This window comes from Vigna unguiculata, chromosome 5 (assembly GCF_037176805.1).
Source record: "Vigna unguiculata cultivar grain cowpea cultivar isolate G323 ecotype 2 chromosome 5, ASM3717680v1, whole genome shotgun sequence".
In the NCBI taxonomy this organism is placed as follows: domain Eukaryota; kingdom Viridiplantae; phylum Streptophyta; class Magnoliopsida; order Fabales; family Fabaceae; genus Vigna; species Vigna unguiculata.
Window position 1 is genome coordinate 51,362,965 of NC_140796.1, and position 19,149 is coordinate 51,382,113.

Sequence of the window (19,149 nt, forward strand, 5' to 3'; positions counted from 1 at the left end):
TAAATTAAATATGAGAAGGTTGGTAAGAAATTTCTTATATTCACATAAATAGTTTGCTACTTCATCAAATCTGCAATCAGACAATTAGTTATTGGTTATCTTTTATGTGAAGAAGCTAACAAATATGAGGTACATTTTTTTAACTGATTTTATTTATGCTATAGATAATGGCTTTCTTAATGCTATATTAGATGTTTTTCATATAGTTATTTATAATTATTTATAACTATAAATTACACCTAATTTACAGTTCAATATTATAAAAATATTTGATTGTATTTCAGTAATATTTTACGTAGTATAATATAAAACTGTTTCTGGTTAATATATTAATAATTATATAATTTAGAATATATATATATATATATATATATATATATATATATATATATATTATTGTTGCGGTGGCAGCAATTGTCCCGTGGCGGTGGACCGAGTCACAATTAAATCATGACGCTTGGGCTCATACGCTCTTAGGTAGAAAGAGTTGCGTCCTGACTAATAACTATGACTTTTGGTTAAGTGGTAAGTGCTCGATCCAACAATGTTGAGCGGAAGATTGTTGCGGGTAGTAGCAATTGTCCCGTGACGGTGGTCAAATGGTAAGCGCTTGATCCAACAATTATGACATTGGTCAATTGGTATTAGAACCAAGGTCATGAGTTCTATTTCCAATAGATAATTGCTGAGGGAGAGTGATCAAGTGGTAAACGCTCAATCCAACAATTATGACAACTTGAAGTAACCCATTTCAATTTTATCGAATGCTTGGTTTTGATGAATCCACCAAAAATTCAAATCAAACTATACTGATTAAATAGAATCAGTATCAATTTATCTTTACCCTAAATTTAAATAAATTAAAGTCATAAATACCTAAGAAATGTATCCACAATTTTCAGCCTCTAACAAATTACAAGAATTAGCCTAATACGGAAAATAGTAATATTAAACCGTCCCAATAGAAGATTCAATTCGTAAAAAGAAAAGGACTGGGTCACTTACAGAACCGGGCCTTATGGGCCATCACTTTTCAGAGCCTGGATTCTACATTTGGGTCAATATCCTTTTTTAATGCACCCACATACTTTTCATACGCATCATCATGGAGATGGTTAAACTGCCCTCGTAAAAATAAAAAATTTTAAGATTATACAATTTGAAAAGAAAAAATAATTTATAAAGTTCATAACCAAAATTTTTTTCGTATAAAAAGATAACTTAAAGATTACATGATACAAAATAATAAAAACTTCTACATTATACAAAGTAACACATATTTTTGTATTACATGATATATATATATATATATATATATATATATATATATATATATATATATATATATATATATTAACTATATATATATATATATTAACTTTTTGTTAAAATTAAAATTAGTCTATCTTCAAAACTTTAGACTAATTTAGTCTCTCATCTTTAAAAACATGATAAATTTAGTTATTTTAACAATACTTTATTAAGTTTATTTGACGTTTTATACGTATTTCTCAATCAACATTGAAGCAAAAATGATTTAAACGATATAAATAACTCAAATACTATCATGAAATGCATTTGAAATGTTAAATAAACTTAAATAAAATTAGTTAAAATGACTAAATACACACATTTGTAAGGTTGAGAGACTAAATTAGTCCAAAATTTCGAGGAATGACCATTTCTAATTTTCACGTTAAGAGACCAAAAATATATTTAACTAAAAAAAATTACAGAATGCCCAATCTAAATCATTTTTCAAAGATAAAATGAAAATTTTTATATTCATAAAAGTGCAAAAAGAAAATACCAAGTGGAAAAGGAAATTCACTCAGGTAAATATTGTTTGATTACGTTTAAAATTTAATTAACGGTGTTCATAATCATAAACACTCAACTTTAACGAAATACCTAAATATCATTATTACTTAGAATGAAGATATATCAATAGCAAGGGGCTTCAGTCATTTTTGGGAAGGACAGCATAAAAATGGATAATGAATTTCTCCATCTTTTGTCTTCTCAAGGTAACCATGTCTGCATTTAGAAAATGAATTATTAAGATTTTGAATAAAAAACGATCATTTTACGATTTAGGAAAAGTAAATAAGATTACTTTTGCGTAGGATGTAGTTGTCAACGAGTGGGGACACAAGAACATGGATTCCCAACAAAAAAAAATGAAAAATTGAAAAGGAGCTTGTAAAAAGTTATGAATCTTTTTCTTTTGGCCATTATGATAAATAATGATTTCAGATAAATGTAATGAAAATTGGAAATAGAGAGATTTGGGTGCAACCTCAATTTTCCTCCTATTTTGAATTTTGATTATGGCATAAAATTTACAAAATAACATAAATAAATTAATGTTCTATCACTATTAACGTGTTTTATTTTATTTATTTATTTAGGACTCAAAAGATAAGTATTGCTTTAAACATGATGAAGAAGAATTGTTTAGATAAAAAAAAAAAGAATATAACTTAAACCCAAAATTTTAGATTCTACCTCAAAAATAAAAAATAGAAAGAGTCTATTCACTGTATATCATATTATATTTTAATACATTATAAATTAAAATGTAAAATTTAAAAAATATATTTTTTCGTTCCACTATGATGGGAGGTGCAGGAAGAAATGATAAAGGTGTTGAAAGCAAACACATTAATATAATTTAATATAATTATTTTTACAAAACCTATAAACATCACTCTCACACATTAGCAACTGCTCTTCTTTCTCATCTTTCCTTTATTTTAAATTAATGATTTTAGTAACTTACTTTTAGGTTTTAGATTAAAATAAATAAATGATAAAGACTAAAAATAATCTTCTATACATATAGGAATTTGTATCTTTAGTGATATATTGAGTTAATCCAAAATTCATTTGTTATCACGTTAAAATTGATTAAAAAAAATAATACAAAACACGAGAAGACTAAACTAAAAATAATAAAAAAATACAATCCACAAAATATAGACAAAATATATTTATGATTTTTTTTTAAATAAATACATAAAGATAAAATATAAAACATTTATATTGTTACCTATAAATAAAATTATACTAATTAACTCATCGGCACAAAGATTTCTCTTACAAGAAATACGATAAAAAGTTTTGAATTGAATATGCTTAAAAAAATTGCAAACATTAAGATCATTTCATTCTAAGAATCCAAAGAATAATTTATTGATATAAGAAATCATAACAAACTAAAATATAATTACTCTATAACAAAAATCAAGATTATCGAGAATCTAATTAAGCATATTTTTATCTCATTAACTGTCAAATAAGAAAAAATACATAAATTGAAAAAAAAATGTTAAGTTAATCACTGATTTACCTTTTAATGATATTACAATGAACAGTTAGATTTAACTTTGAAATTAAATAAAAAAAGAAAAGAAAAACATTCTTGAAAATTAGTCTCTTCATAGTGTCATGTAATGTTAAAAATGTTAATTAATAAATTATACGTGTTTATTGGAGAAATAACAGCTGGAGAAAATCCAAGTTGTGTGAAAAGGACCATGCAGGGCTATAGTTTCATGATTATCGTGTTCATTTGCCATGTCAATTATATGGGTGCTTAATTAGTGGGTGTCACATGTTATAACTAATTGTTTTAAATGATAGTCTCATAATATCAACAAATGAAAACTAAATTCATCAATAATCTATAATTTGTAATATCTCTATACTTTTTTGTTAATATTTGGATGGAATATCTCTACACTTTCCAATATTTAATATATAAATATATGATTCATACTCATTAGATTCAAATGTCTCAAATTACATACCAAACTCGTAGAAACGTCAAATTCTTATAATTTCCATAATGATAATTTATTCGTTATTACTCAATAAAACTTTAACTATAATTGGCACCTATTAAATCAAGTCAGTGATCTGAGAAGCATATTTCTTATGCCATTAGAGTAGATACTTTTAATCATTAAAATTAAACCTATAAACCATGAAGTAAGGTTTGACCAGAGTAAAAAAAATAAAATGCTTGGCCACTAAAATAACTTAGTGATGGACGCATGAAAAAAACCTCCTAGGATTCGAGGTGTTTAAGGACAAAACATGAGGAAGAAACTCGATTGGAACTAAGTTTTGTGTGTCAACGTGAACCAGAATATTGATTATTTACAACTTATGCGAGGTAGGTTCCAAATCAAAAGCTGCTTTCGCTGGTGACGAACAAATTGAAAAACCTGGGTATCATCGGTTTTTGTTTGCGACCAAAATGTTTGTGAAAAAGTTTGAATGAAGGTAATACTTTCCCTGTTGCTTTTGATCAGCTCTATTTTTGTTAACGAGATTCTAGTTCAGCACGACTATTTTACATTTCTTAATTCGTTAGCATTTGAATAATGAAAAAACAATAATGTCACAGACTCATGTGTTGATGTAGTCCCCATTAGACTTGGTTTATGTTTCAGTGCTAGGAAATGGGAAAAAAAGGACAAGAAATGAGGACAAGGCTAATATAGAAATGAGGAAGTTTCAAGGCATTAGAAGACTTGACATTTGAAGTAGCTTTATTATGTCTTTGTAATAAGACAACTCGCGAAGTTCTCCAAGGACACAAGCTTAGCGCAGAAACCTATGCAATCAGACTCATCACCATGCCTTCAAGTTTAAATACTACATAGTTGTTTAGAGTTGAAGGGGGTTCTGTAACCTTAGCCAAACAAACAGTGAGAAAAACAAAAGCCTTAGGTACCCCTTTGGATTTTTTATTTTTTAGAAGAGGGAGGGAGTTATTATTTACTTTGATTAATAGAGAATCAGTATCAGAGGGTATTTAAATTTGTCGTCTGCATTGTGTAATCCAATCAAACAAGCAACGTATCTTAACCTGTTAATCTGCTTCATTTTGGATACATTTTTCTTTTTGCACAAGAGTCCTGTCTTGCGAAAGTGACACTAACTTATTATGTCACAAAATTAATTTTATATCTCAGTTTTAACTTTGTGCAAAGCTCAATTTATAGCAGAACTATGCATTGTGGTGATGAGGTGTTAAGCAGATTGTGCTTTATCTATCATGCGCAAGTTGCTATCTAGTACGTAGGTGAAGGTCAATTCATTGAGTAAAGCCAAATTGATGGGTTTCTCTGTCTTCTTCTCTCAAACTTTACTTGCAACTAATTGGTTCCTGTCCCTAGTATCTTCTCCACAATGTTGGTAATATCTGCATGGGACTGGAGCCATATTATATATAATGCGGATAACTAGATAAAACTTTACTCTCTTATTTAAACCCAGCCAAATTGGTATTATCGGCACTTGTTGATTCCCTTGGTCTCTCTCTCTTTCTCTCTCTTTTGCTAAGAGCAAAGTGTTCTTTGATGGAGGGAGATCAACTGGGTTCTGGTTACTCTTTTCCACCAGGCTTCAGATTCCACCCTTCTGATGAAGAACTCATAGTTCATTACTTGCAGAACAAAATCTGTTCACGTCCTCTTCCAGCATCTATTATAGCTGAGATAGATCTCTACAAGTATAACCCGTGGGAGCTACCCAGTTTGTCCTTCGCCATGCACTCACTCCTTCTGTTTACCAAGGGATTAGATAAACTTCTCCGAAATGCTTTCAAAGAGAAGAAAATAAAATGAAAATTTTAACTAAACTTTTCTGCATCTGTTAAACTTTATGCTTAAACTAGCTGCTTCAAAAGTTTATATTATAAACTAGTTTTAGCTTATGAGACTTTTTACTTTATTTTCTTCTCTTATAAATGTTTCTGAAAAAAGTTTATTGAGAGACTTCCTAAGTCATGTTGATGAATGCAGTTGAGAAAAATGAATCCTTTTTTTTTTTTTGTGATTTTGCAGATAAGTCTTTGTTTGGAGAAGAAGAGTGGTACTTCTTTAGTCCAAGAGACAGAAAGTACCCTAATGGATTGAGGCCAAACAGGGCAGCAGCATCAGGATACTGGAAGGCAACAGGAACTGACAAGCCAATTCTTTCTTCTAGTGGATCAAAGCGCATAGGAGTGAAGAAAGCTCTGGTGTTTTATTCAGGTCGACCTCCTAAGGGATCTAAGACGGATTGGATCATGAATGAGTATAGATTGATTGATACAATCACCAAATCCTCCAGGCTAAAAGGCTCCATGCGGGTAAGTATTCTTGTAAACAAAAATTTTGGTTCCATGGGAAGAAGAGTTTAAGATAACAGGATATTTATAGCAGAATTGCTTTCAAACAGGATCTTGAACCACACAAACTAGCAATTCCATTTGGTTTCGTTGTTCCTAGCAGTTGGTTTAAACACACATGATTACTACTAGTAACTTAAAATTGTTGAATAAAGAAATGCAGTATATTAAAGTCTAAATAAAAACAATATCTGCTCAAATCTTTCCACCGAATTAAATACTTGTTTGTCCAGCTAAAAGGGTCGGTCTGATATCCCTATGAAAATGGAGATAAAAATTCCATCATTAAAAACATCACTCCCAATTTTCAGGAGATATAAAACTATTGTAAGAATGAACAGTACTTTAACTTTTAACATAATTAAGTAAACTTCAACCATTCTGCTAAAAACTCGTAACAAAGCATAGTAAAGTATAATATAGATTCCATTGAGGAACAGCATGAAACGGGCAACTTCTCAAAGGTACGAATTTAGAGTTCAGTTTTATGCACTTACATTAGATTTACGGATTACTAAAATGCTATATGTTAATGGTGGACACACCAATCATTTTAAACCAAGAAAAAGATATCTAGGATCATTTTTCTACTAAGATAACTTGTGAGGTCTATTCAAACTATTTTCAAACGTGTTTCTGAAACTTCGATACCTTATTCATAGTACATGAACTTCATGCAATAATAAACTTGTCTCTTGTTGTCACAGCTGGATGACTGGGTACTTTGCCGGGTTCGACATAAAGGCTACTCTTCGAAGATATCAGGTGAAAATCAAGAGAATCCTAGTGAACTAAATCTGTCTGCAAAACTACCTAGGAGTGAAGAATATCCAACAAACATGAACTGTCGGGCTGACATGATCACTGATTATCAATACAAAGACTATCAGATCATAGCCTCTATTCTTGTTGGTGCACCTGTATCTCCCACTGAAAACATGCCAAATATGAGCTTTAAGGGCTGCAAAGGCACCAATCTAGTTTCAGTTTTTGAAGATGGTTTCACTAAAGTGAACTCTCAAACGACATTTCCTTCTTTCGACAGTTACTTCAACCCACTGACAAGAAAATCCAATGAAGATGAACCGTATGGAAATCTCATCTCTTTTAACAGGAAGTTCAACGCTGAGGACAAAATGGACGAATCACCTAGCAGTAGAGAATTGAACTGCTATAACCAAAACCAGCCTGAAGATGACATTTTCAGTGGTAACCCACCAGACAATGGCATCAATTTTCAAGAGCTTAACGATTTAGTCTTTACAGGAAGGTACCCTCAGTGATGAAAGTTCTTATTATAATTTATAAGACAGTTATTACTTCACAGGTATGACTTAGATGTAACCGGAAGGATGATAGCACCAAATATTCAAGCGAATGATTGATCTTTTTCTTTATGCATGGCTAACATGGGGCAGTATAGAAGTTTCCATGTATTCGTGAAATTACTAGGAATCAGTGTAAATAATGCCCCAGCCAATTAGCTTCTTGAGCGTGACCTGTGTCAGTTCAACCAGTACTTTATCCTACCTAGTATAATCATAGCGTGTAGAAACAATTTGTATCTATCCAACCCTCAGGAGTTGCTTTTTATTTAAAAGTCACATGTAAGTAACAAGAAAATCCACATGCTGCTGCGTATTGCAATACCTTCTCAGGAGTTTTTATTTTACTTCTAAATGACTTGTATCATTTCTCACACCACTTTTAATTTTGGCTTTTGTATGTTTTACTATAAAGGTCAAATTTTACAAAATTCCAATTTTTATAACTTTTCATTTGAACTTTAATTTTTACCACTCAAAATTAATTTAATTATTATAATCAATTTTATTTTTTTTATGAACCAGCATAAATCATCGTGATCTTCACGTAAATGATCGTATGCATTAAGAAAATTTTGCAGTTCACTTTGCACCATTTGTTTCGGTCACTGATTTAACATAAATGGTAATTGAGATCATATTTAATAATAAAAGTTGTTTTTGTGAGAGGTTATGTAAGAATGGTGTTAGAAGACTGGTGTGCCCCAAACATCAATCTTCTAACTTAGTATGCAGAGACTTACATGCCAAGAGAAATAGTAGGCCAGACTCATGAAATAGAGCGATGATATATTAAAGTGGCCATTAATACATCAAGGAGTTACAAAGCACATTGGTAAAGTATATGTTGCCATTCTCCAGCAGCTGAACCGTGATGTAGTGTTGGAAATTTACAGTGACAGCCCTCAGATAGCGCAAGGATGTAATACCATGTTACAACCGGATACCAGTACAATAAGGGAAATGATTCAAAATCAAGTCACCTCAGAGCACTGAAATAAAGAGAAGATACTGTGTTAGCCAGGAGATGAGGGAATACAGAATTAGCATAAATAAATAAATTAAGAAGCACTCTTGCTAGTTTCGGTTATGATGAACACAATCGCAGCTTACTTGTATAAATACATAACGATTCCAAGAAGAACACAGAGTAGAATGATGTCGATGATGAAGTTTCGACTAGACCTTATCTGGAGAGGAAACAAAAAATTGCAATTCAGTTGAAACTTGCAATTTGAAAGTTTTCACAGAAAGCAGAGTGCAATTAATCATGTCAATTACATCGTTGAGAGTTTTCTTCAGCTTCACGTTAGTGTTCCTCAGTTCGTTTGTTGTCTTATCCACCTGTGTAATCAGATCACGCACTTCATATGCATTCATGACAATATTATTCTGTGAAAACTACCTATCTGTCTATCTATCTGAACAGATACCTTTTTGTCAATTTCGTCCATTAGTGGAACTTGCCGATCCAATTCCTGAACATAGTTGGGGGAAATATGAGAAAAAGATTACCCTCTTAAAAAGCCGACATCTTTCAACAAAACTCAAACAGAGAAAGATGCATAACAGAACAAACCTCATTCATATCTTGGGCCAGATCCTTCAAGGTATCCAATCCCTCCGATATGATATCAAGTCCTTCATCCTGTACAAATAAAAATTTGACTCATCAAGACTATAGATCAATCTGTGGCAAATACCATAAAAAGACTACAACAAGGTAATTGGAATACTGAAGAAATCTTGCATACCTGTTTCTTCCTGCGCATTTCATACTCTTGTCGGAACTGACTGGATTCTTCACTTTGTTGGAAATATTCATCATCAAGTTGTCCTTCTGAGGTTAGGAATGAAAGAGGCGATCATAATTAACAATGAATTCAGATGCTGATGATGGTAAATGCATTCAATACTAGTAATGCCGATCACCTGAGTCAAACTTGACATAGGGCTGAGTTGAGTCAGCACCCCATGCTGCAGTTTGAATAGAAGCACCAGAAATACCATCAGGTATTGCTTGGATTCTCTCGGGCAATGCCAGAACAAGATCCTGACGAACGGCCATATCCTCTTTTGTGAGACCTTTAACCTGTTAATGTTAGCATTAGATTTTTAAATGCAACCAAACCCTTGCTTCCATTATTACTACTTGAAGATAGCATAGACCCAAGACACAAAGCAAATTGAAGCATATCTTCCCTCTTCTGAAAATAGATTTGAATAGCAGTTATTTTATTTTCATTCATCGATTTCTCGCTGAAACGTATATACCAATAGAAGGTGGACCATTAAGCACATTTGAAAGATTTCAGAAAGACAATATCTTGATTTAGCCAACCCTCAACCAGTGACAAAGGGACTCTAGTGAAAGCAAAACTCAAAAGAGTGGAACTTATTTCTTAAGCTTGTTCAACCAGACAAATAATTCAAATTCATTACCAGAATGATCTGCATCTCATCCTTCTGAATACTTTTATGTAACTTGCGTAACAAGTCATTCCTTTTTCTCTATTTGGTGTACAATAACTAAACGGGGATTTTTATGAAACTACTCAAATCTCCCACCACATTGGCCATTCCTTCTAAGGCCATAAAAAAAAATGTCAATATGGTATTTTTGTTTAAACCATGATCAGTTGGAATTAATTTTCCGTCTGATAGAAAAACAAGTCCTTTGTTTTAGCATACATTAAATGCTAATAAAACTGCACTTAATACGGCAAAAAAGGTGAAGAAACAAAAAAGAGAAACGTTAGAGCTGATGAACAGATTGTGAAAGAAGGTTGGTGGACCTTCTTATTCACCAATTTGCGCAGTCTTGGAATCTCGTCCATGAGTCTGCCCTTGGTCCGACGAACCTCCGCATTCAAAGCCGCAGAAACAGCCCTGTTGGACTCCGTGGAAGCAGCCTCCGATTTCTGCATTGAAGCAAAGAGGGTGAATTTCGAAGAAAAGCAAAGAGAAGAAGAAGAAAAAGAAAAGGGAAGGGAAGAGAAGGGAACGTTGAGAGCCGTCTGAATGCTGGATTCGACGGCTGCATAGAGACGAGCAAAGGCGTCGTCGCCATAGGCGTTTTGCTCGCGCTGCTTGTCGATGTCGTATTTGTCATATTTGTGACAAATGGAATCGACGCGGAAGAGAATGTCGATGACGGACATTGTTGCCGCTGTTGTGGATTCTCCTCAGGTTGATTCTGTGTGGGGGAAACTCTGCAAAATAAGGAATGGCAATGGATAGCGTGACACCATGGGGGAGAGAGAAAGTTGTTGAAGTTCTTCTTTTTGGTTACTCTCCACTCTTCCATCTCAAACGCTAACGCAAACCAGCCGTTCAACGCACAATTCGCTGCCACAACCCTTCTCCACACATTACCAATGTCAATGCATGCATATTCCTTTCTCTTACCTCATTATAGTTACCGTTACCTTATTATTAATAAAGTTAGTTAATTTATCTTCCTTTTTTTATAAATTTTACCAAGCAAAATAATGTATATATGAAGGTTATTTTGTTATCCTATAATAGGAAGTAATTTTGTAATAATTTTAGAAACTAAACCATTTCTTTTAATAAATTTCAGATTAGATTAACTTTAGATTTTTCTAATAATTATTTTAAAATATACTATAATATTTAATATTAGAAAAACTACCGAGTTTCACTCCGATTAAGAAAAAAACATCTTTCATTGTGTTGAGTTAGATTGAGTCTTCTGGAAACCAACCGCAAAAAGATCTCTATCCGCGTGTAACTCTATGACAAACATCAAATACATGTCTTTCTAAATGTGGATTTCTTCACCAAAAAACCTAGTTTAATTTCAAAGTCCCTCAATTGAGATTCAGTTTAACGGTGTGTTCTGAAACCATTCCTGCAGGAAAATATCTCAATTCGATTTCAGACTAGGAAAAAAAAAAACATAGCAAACTAATTGATATATATGATCAAAAAAAGAAACAACATAGATCGAAGTTTAAGGGCACATTTGACTTCACAAGAACAAAATACTGAAATTGAAAATGTGAATAAAAAGCCGAAATTAAAGCAGCCAGGGCGTGGATCAGACCCACAGATCCGAGAGAGGATCGTAAGATCAAGCGCCGCCAGATTTGGAGCGGTAGAGTTTGCCGAAGACGTGGAGGGCGGTGACGAAGCCGATGAAGCAGAGGCTCATCACCAGCACCACCGTCGGTGAAATCTTCAGCCCGGGAGCGTCGTCCGTGTAGAACCTCAGCATGTTGCCGCCTCCACCGCCGCCGACACTGGCGCTGGTGGAGCTGTTTCCACCAGCAAGGCGGCGACGGCGCATGCCGGCGGTGGCAGCAGCGGAACCGCGGGGAGCCGCGATTCCTGGTCGGGTGGCGGTCGTTGAAGTGGAGGACTGAGACTGAGAGGAACCTCTGGCCATGTCGCAAACACAAGGATGAAGAAGGAAACAGAGAAATTGGGAGAAGTGGAATTTGAGGAGAGAAGAAAAGGAAAGAAAGAATTAGGGTTACAATAGTAAAATTAAAAGGGCGTCATAAAAATTGGGATCTTTTTCATAATCATTTCATCTTAGTTTTGATAAGAAATTTAGTCTTTATTTGTAACAAGATAAATAGAATAAATTACACACTATTATCTTAATTATTTTGTTTTATGCGTGTATTAATGAACTATTTTTATTTTAAAACACGAAAGAGTTGGATTAAGAAATTATTAAATCGGGTAGATTTGGTAGTTGATCGGCCCCCATAAACTTGATTTGGATCTCCGCGAATAATTCTTCATAGATTTATTCTATTTAAAAATATTAAAAGAATATATTTCATTAATTTCAATGATTTAATTATTTTATGTTTTACCCTTTTCTTGAAAATGGTAGATTAATTAGATATTTACAATGAAGTAATCTTATAACTTATATTTACTTATATTTTAAATTATGTATATCTTAAACTAAGTTTATTTAAAATAATCATTGATACGTTTTAAAAATGGATATATTAAAATATTTAAATTCCAGTGAATATTTGTTTTAATAAAGTCATCACAATGAAGTGATTTAAATATAACTCAATCTTGATCAAGAATTACCTTCTTTGCACAATGAATTTTTATATTATTTATAGTAAATAAATGCATATTAAGCATTTTTTTTATTGTGAATGACATCAGTATCTAATTCAGTGGAAAACTATAAGGATAAATAACATATATGTCAAATATGAAACTCATACATTAAATAACCTAAACAAGTTTAGACAATTTTTTCCATCAAAATTTTAAAAGAGAATTTTTTTTTTTTTTTAAATTACAAAAGTAGGAAGCAAAACTTAAAAGATGAGTTTTTTCATAAGTTAGAACTAGCTGATACATAAATCTAAAAAATATATATCTAAAAAAAAATCTCTATGGACAAATTTCTAGAAAAAAAAATCTTTTTTCCTTCTTATTTATTTTGTCTCTATAAATTCTTGCGAAAAGCTTTGTCCATTGAAATTCAACCGGAGGAATTCCTACAACTATGTCTATAAAACTATACATAAAAGATCATTATTACAACCTCTCTTGTGTTATTTTGAGTTTTTTCACATTTTATACAAGAGTTTAAAACTCACGCACCATAAAATCTAAGTGCTATGTAAAATTTTAATCATTTATTATCAAATGAAAACTCCTTGCTATGTTCAATATTAATCTCGTGTTGACTCCGGTCATTGACATTTTCTGGTGGGCCATGATCCAACTGATCCATTTCCATTTCCTGATGATGCACCTTAGATGATGGGCCTAAATCGATCTCATAGGGATGCTGGGCCTCAGAGTTAGTGGGATAGGTGTCCGTTTCACTGTGCCAACGGCGTAAGAGATGGGCCTGAGACACAGAATGATCGGGGGTTGTGGGCCCTGACAATGGGGTTTGCGTCTGTGATCTACGGTTCTGTTGCTTTACGTGTTTCTTGGCTCCGTGGTGCCAATTCCTCAGAGCCATGGCTACTCGTTCGTTGAATATGGTTGATTTCATGGTTGAACCCATCTGTTCCAACACATCACCAATCAATTTTTATTCATTCCTTAATCCTCTTTCAGAAACCCTAAATTAGAAACGTTAAACACAAACTAAACTAAACTACCTGTGTGACGAGGGCATAGAGAGGAAGAGTAACGTAGCTGCAGAGGAATTGAACGAAAACCCTGCCACATCAACCACGTTAATTTTATTCGATTAACTTAAGATTAATATTTGCAAAGTTTTAATTAGCATGAGTGTGTTCTCACCCCATTGAGATTTTGATCACCACATCCTCCGTCTGCGAATGGAAACAAGATTTCATCCCAAACTGAAGCTGAAAAAGAAAGTTCCATAATTCATATAAGTAAGTGAAAAACACGACAGTGCTATTCATCAAGAATATAAATAGCAACGTTAGATATGTTATGTTATGTATCTTAGTGTGGAAAATTTTCGTTTTCATTGGTATGTAGAAAAAAAGAAGCACGACTAACCGCAGTCCATGAAAAGTAGGCGAGTTGGAAAGAGTTCTATTCCGATGAACATGCAAGAAAAAGAGACATAGAAGACTTTGGATTAATTAAGAATGTTTCATTTGATTGATGTTGATGCTTTGAACAAATGGTGTACGCATTGAAACCTGAAAGAGCACGAAATTGACGAGGTAGAGAATGAGTCGAGGTTTGTTAAACCAGAAGAGATCATCCCCAGGTTGAACCAGTGGCACGCCCTTTACAACCTCTCCACGTTCTTGAATTCTTTGACCCATCTTCGTTATTATCACTTGCAGCTTAGTTCCCACTAATAGAACAATCTGCATGCATTTTCACCACGTTAATTATGATTACAAAAAGTAAAATATTGTTAATTATTGATTAAGCTAAGGCTTAATTAACGTTTAATTTGCATGTGCTTACAATCAAAGGAGCAAATGGAAGCCACAGATAAGAGTACCAGCCTGATATCATATACAAAAATTATGTAAGGAAACGTAAGTTATGTACTTACCTTCATATATCATAAGAAATTATTAAGCTTGGTGAGTTATTATAAGAAGTACCATGGGTGTGAAACAGGAGAAAAAGCACTGTGATGAACCAGATTGGAGGACTGAAATATTAGAAAGAGAGGAGTTAATTAATTATACAATAATTTTACTACTTTTGCGATAAGTAATTCAGAAGAGAGAAAGAGACAAGCACAAAACCTGATTTCAACCACCACTTTGAAGTCTTCTTCCAAACTTCTTTTGATATATTGCCGAAAATCGAATTTATGGCGACTTTGAGGCCCCAAATGTGCCTAAAGAAATTCAAGTTATATTTCATTAAGAACACATTTCATATGTTTCATGTTAAGTTTGCAATTTTGTTATGTTTCTCATAAGTTATAGGGATTTTTTTCATTAGAGACTAATTGTAGTTGGTGAAATTAGTAAAGGAGTGTGATGTGATTACCATCATAAATCCATGCCTCAAGGTCAAGTAATCAACTTTAGGAACTGAGCGTACGAACTGCCTGAAGAAACAAACCTGTACATAGCAATAAGGTAAAGAAAACAAATAGCTGAGGATGTGTGATAAAAAAAGCTCGCTACAATGAAAAAATGATCACGACATTTCATATATAAGCTCTAATATGCAATCTTTGAGATTGATACTCTTTTATGTATACATGAACTTGGAAAAAAAGAAGAAACACAAGCTTGAAATGACTTACAATCCAAACAAGGATAGTATGTTGAGTCCAGAAACTCAAGTGTCTTCTTCCAAACGATGTTTCTCTTGCAAATCTAAACCGTTCTGGATCTGTACAGTAAAAACAACAGACAAAATGTGAGTTTATGCACTACTTTTAACGGTTATACTTTAATTAAAATATCTTTATTACTCATTAATGGTAGTTAAGACTTAGAAGACATATATAATAAAGTGAGGATTTAATCAACCAAATTTTTAACCTAATTCTTAAATGTTTTGAACTTTGAAGAGTATAGTGTGCAGAGACAAACCGTGTGAAAATTGATACTGTGCTGTTTTTGTTTCCTCTTCCCATCGTTTCCACCTTCTCATCTATTATTGATTTATTCGACAAAATGAGTAAATCAGAGCCAAGAGTTATAAACGTTGTAAAAGAATCAAACATACATGTTTTCTTAATTAATATAGATATTTTATTGGTTACCTTTGCCCTACCCAGAGCCAGAGTGAGAATGCAGTAAAGGACGTGAAAAACAGCCAGCACGAAGATGAATATATGAAGTTGATGAATGCCCTCTGATGAGACAAATGGGACTTTACCCTATTTCACAATATAAAACACATTATATTTTAAATTTAGATTAGGAATTGAAATATGATTTTAAAATCTTACGTCAAGTATAAGAATGAAAAATCTACGAAATTATTGTTTTAAATTTTAGACTAAAAGTAGATTCGTATTTTTTATAAGAATTCAATCATTAATAACAAATCTTTTTTGTATTTTCTTATGGAGAATCATAAATTAGTGCAAATACAGTATTTTTATTCTTTTTCAATATTTCTTGTTGAAGATAAAAGTTTAACAATATTCATAGATTTCTAGGATAGATTTTATTTTTCTTGTTCTGAAGAGTTCCTTTAGGATTCAAGAACACGGTGATTTTTATTAAACCAAAAATAAAATAAAATGGTACAAAAAGTCAAAACATTATTAGTGCTGGAAATTTCTAGTTTCACGACAAAGAAAAATGCTCATGGAAATCTTCCATGACCGCGGACATTTAATCGAATATGAAGAAGTCAACATCGCAGTCAAATTAAATATCATTTAAGAAAATGCTGACAGATTAAAAAAAACGATTTCATTCCTAAATAAAATCCCTTTTTATATCTTTACCTACGTCTGTTATTCTTAAAAATATAAGAGCACTATGATACTTTGAAGTTATAATTTTTAAAGGTATACCAACAAATTTTGAAACACACTTGAACATATATTATTTTATCTTTTAATTTTTTTATAAATATAAAGCTTAACCTTTTAATGATCAAAACACACTTTTAAAAATAGATTTTTAAGTTCTGGTGTAAAAAAAAAAAAAAAATCCTTTCTTAAAATTTGACAGCAGCACTAATACTTTGAAGTTATATAATTTCTTAAAATCTGACACAGTAAGATATATATATATACCTGTGCCGCACACTTGTCAGTTCCTCCGGCAGCCAAAAGACGGCGTTGATTTTGGTGATGATCGGAAGCGAAAAGGTCCGAGAATAATCTCCGGGCATCGGTTTTGTGGTCTCTTTGGTGGGTGCAGGGGTGGAATGTGGCAGCAACCTTTTCTGATATACATATCCTCGATATTACACTTTGTCCCACCGTTAGAAGCAGCGATATGAACCCCAATAACATAAGTTCTGAATCCAATCAAAAATCCAACTCAATACTCATTAATCAAGCTTCAACTAATCCCTCACACACGAAACTCGAAAGGTTCAGATTCACACACACACACACACACACACACCTGATTTGATCTTTTCAAGTGACTCATGCAGCGCTCTTTTGTGCTTCTTCTTCAACCACTGCTCCAAGATACACGGTGCAGCGATTATTACAGTATTCATAATTAAGATTAAACAGTTACAGATATGAAATATAGATAACCTTTCCTATTAGGTTGAAGATGTATTCGATGATGATAGATACAGAGAGCAAAACGAAGCAAACAACGGCCACCGCCCAGGTCGGAGTTTCCTCCAAGCTTCTTCCTTCCATCTTCTTCGCTTATTGCCTTCTTAATTCCTTTCAATCTATATAAATAGATTGCAGATTATGAGTGCCAAGTACAAACTTAGCTAGCTCCCCGATTTTGAACGAAAATAAAATCTATGTCCTAGTTAGTTGTGTAGTGTGGTGAAGGTTATCACAACGTTAGAAAATTGTCCTTTTATAATAAATTGTATACATGATAACTTTATTCATTTTTATAGTAGTTAATTATCTTTAAAATCGCATAAATTTAGATTTTTATCAAACCAATACTATTATATGGACTGTTCTGATTGATGATTTGACGTGCTTAATTTTGTAGAGAGAGAGACTTTTTGTTACTTAATTTGTTGCTTATTTTACTCTATATATATATTTTTTAAGAAAATAAAGATCAGAGAAGTCATATCATCAAATTATGGTCATGATGACTCACAAAACTTGACCAAAACGAATTAATATCCTAAAAAAAATTGAAATTTTATTATATAAATAACATGTGTTTATTACTTATCTAAACAACATTTTTAACAAGGTTTAAAAGGCGAAATTAAAAGAAATATTATTCAAATTATGGGAAAAAAATTATATTTTATATTAGACTGGTTACTTCAAAATTAAGGGGTTAAAAAGGTATTTAAAATATTATTTATTCTGTACTATATATTTTGATTGATGGTAGACCGTAATAAATACTAGTGGTAATATTTGAAGAAGGGAAAAAAAAAGTGAGTATAAGACTAAATAAATGTTGTGTGTATTAAATCACTGGAATGACGTGCAGAGTGGACAAGCGCACGTAATCTTCCAATCAGATGCACTGAATCCTGATGATGCAGGATTCTTTAAATTTTTTAAATATAAAATTATGATGAATTTCTAAACTCTGAATATAGTTATATTATATATTATTAATTAATTTTATTTCTAGCTAATATATAAGTTTCAACCCAAGAACCTGACGATATTGTCTTGTTTACACTGTAATTTCTGGGTTGATAAAAATTTCTGGTTTACACTACAATTTGGTCCCTTTTGTCTTGTAATTGGACAAACAGTTTGGTTGAAGACAGTGACTGCTTATAATTAGTTTGCCAACTCTGACTTACCATATTTGAAACTGGATAAGGAATCGTGTAGGAAAATAAATTAAAAAAAAAAAAAAAACTGAATCAATGTCACATTTATAAAGTGAAGACATATGCAGTATACTTTTTTTTCCTCCGGTGATGCATAGTTAACTTTTACTTCAGTAAATTAAAAGAATTTGACTATATACCAAATATAATATTAATATTAACTTAGATCATAAATATGAGAGTCCAAATATCAAATATATAATTTTTATGATATGGGTAGGCACTACAAAAAAAATGTATTTTAGCGACCACTGAATTTGGTCGCTAAATAACATAAATCAGTCGCTAAAATCATCTGCGACTAAATTAACGACCGAATATATGGGGTAACAAAAACCTTGGTGGCAAAAACAATAGCGACCAATTTGTTTTTAGTCGCTAAATAGCTACTGAAATATCGGTCGCTATTTGGTCCCTAAAAGTTGGTCACTTTCCTAAGCATAAGAGACCAATTTAGCAACCATAAGTGATATTAAATTCGGTTGCTAGTTTGGTCGCAGAATGTAGGTAGTTAGCGACCAACTATTTCGGTTGCTAAAGTATGATTATTATATTTATGTACATGTTTTTTTGGTCGCTAAATTGGTGGCAAAGTTATAAGACAAACAGCGACCAATTAAATCGGTCGCTAAAGTATGATTGTTTTAGTAATATTAAATTTTTTTGGTCGCTGAAAGGGTGGCAAAAAATTTTGTGAACAGGGACTAATATCTGTTGGTTGCTAAATTGGTGGCAAAGTTCGGA

The 19,149-nt window shown here is 32.3% G+C and overlaps 4 protein-coding genes across 7 annotated transcripts; 1 reads left to right on the plus strand and 3 right to left on the minus strand.

Annotated features, from left to right (window-relative positions):
* The first annotated feature begins 5,211 nt into the window (after window positions 1-5,211).
* On the plus strand, window positions 5,212-7,856 carry LOC114184067 (NAC transcription factor 56-like). Its single transcript, XM_028071303.2, has 3 exons — window positions 5,212-5,547; window positions 5,859-6,145; window positions 6,892-7,856. Exons 1-3 carry the CDS (start codon window positions 5,373-5,375, stop codon window positions 7,465-7,467), a joined length of 1,038 nt encoding a protein of 345 aa, XP_027927104.1. The 5' UTR covers window positions 5,212-5,372; the 3' UTR covers window positions 7,468-7,856.
* A 265-nt stretch (window positions 7,857-8,121) lies between these two features.
* On the minus strand, window positions 8,122-11,170 carry LOC114183243 (syntaxin-71-like). Of its 4 annotated transcripts, XM_028070180.2 has the most exons (9): window positions 10,515-11,170; window positions 10,305-10,430; window positions 9,442-9,601; window positions 9,264-9,349; window positions 9,089-9,157; window positions 8,943-8,987; window positions 8,791-8,853; window positions 8,623-8,699; window positions 8,122-8,501 (listed from the first exon to the last, which is right to left on the minus strand). In XM_028070180.2, the coding sequence occupies exons 1-9, from the start codon at window positions 10,668-10,670 to the stop codon at window positions 8,489-8,491; spliced, it is 795 nt and encodes a 264-aa protein (XP_027925981.1). In that variant the 5' UTR covers window positions 10,671-11,170; the 3' UTR covers window positions 8,122-8,488. The 4 variants fall into 4 exon arrangements, with proteins under 4 accessions (XP_027925981.1, XP_027925980.1, XP_085528972.1 ...); XM_028070179.2 differs by having other exon boundaries at window positions 10,305-11,170; XM_085672846.1 differs by lacking the exon at window positions 8,122-8,501 and having other exon boundaries at window positions 8,619-8,699.
* Window positions 11,171-11,432: 262 nt separating this feature from the next.
* Window positions 11,433-12,038, minus strand: LOC114183244 (uncharacterized). Its single transcript, XM_028070181.2, has one exon. It carries the CDS (start codon window positions 11,918-11,920, stop codon window positions 11,606-11,608), a length of 315 nt encoding a protein of 104 aa, XP_027925982.1. The 5' UTR covers window positions 11,921-12,038; the 3' UTR covers window positions 11,433-11,605.
* Window positions 12,039-12,923: 885 nt separating this feature from the next.
* Window positions 12,924-17,411, minus strand: LOC114185948 (MLO-like protein 6). The gene is made up of 15 exons (XM_028073924.2): window positions 17,162-17,411; window positions 17,022-17,079; window positions 16,685-16,911; window positions 15,695-15,811; window positions 15,522-15,582; window positions 15,230-15,318; window positions 14,968-15,042; window positions 14,718-14,812; window positions 14,571-14,620; window positions 14,428-14,468; window positions 14,151-14,324; window positions 14,005-14,040; window positions 13,777-13,844; window positions 13,632-13,692; window positions 12,924-13,534 (listed from the first exon to the last, which is right to left on the minus strand). Exons 1-15 carry the CDS (start codon window positions 17,270-17,272, stop codon window positions 13,151-13,153), a joined length of 1,647 nt encoding a protein of 548 aa, XP_027929725.1. The 5' UTR covers window positions 17,273-17,411; the 3' UTR covers window positions 12,924-13,150.
* Between the last annotated feature and the right edge of the window lie 1,738 nt (window positions 17,412-19,149).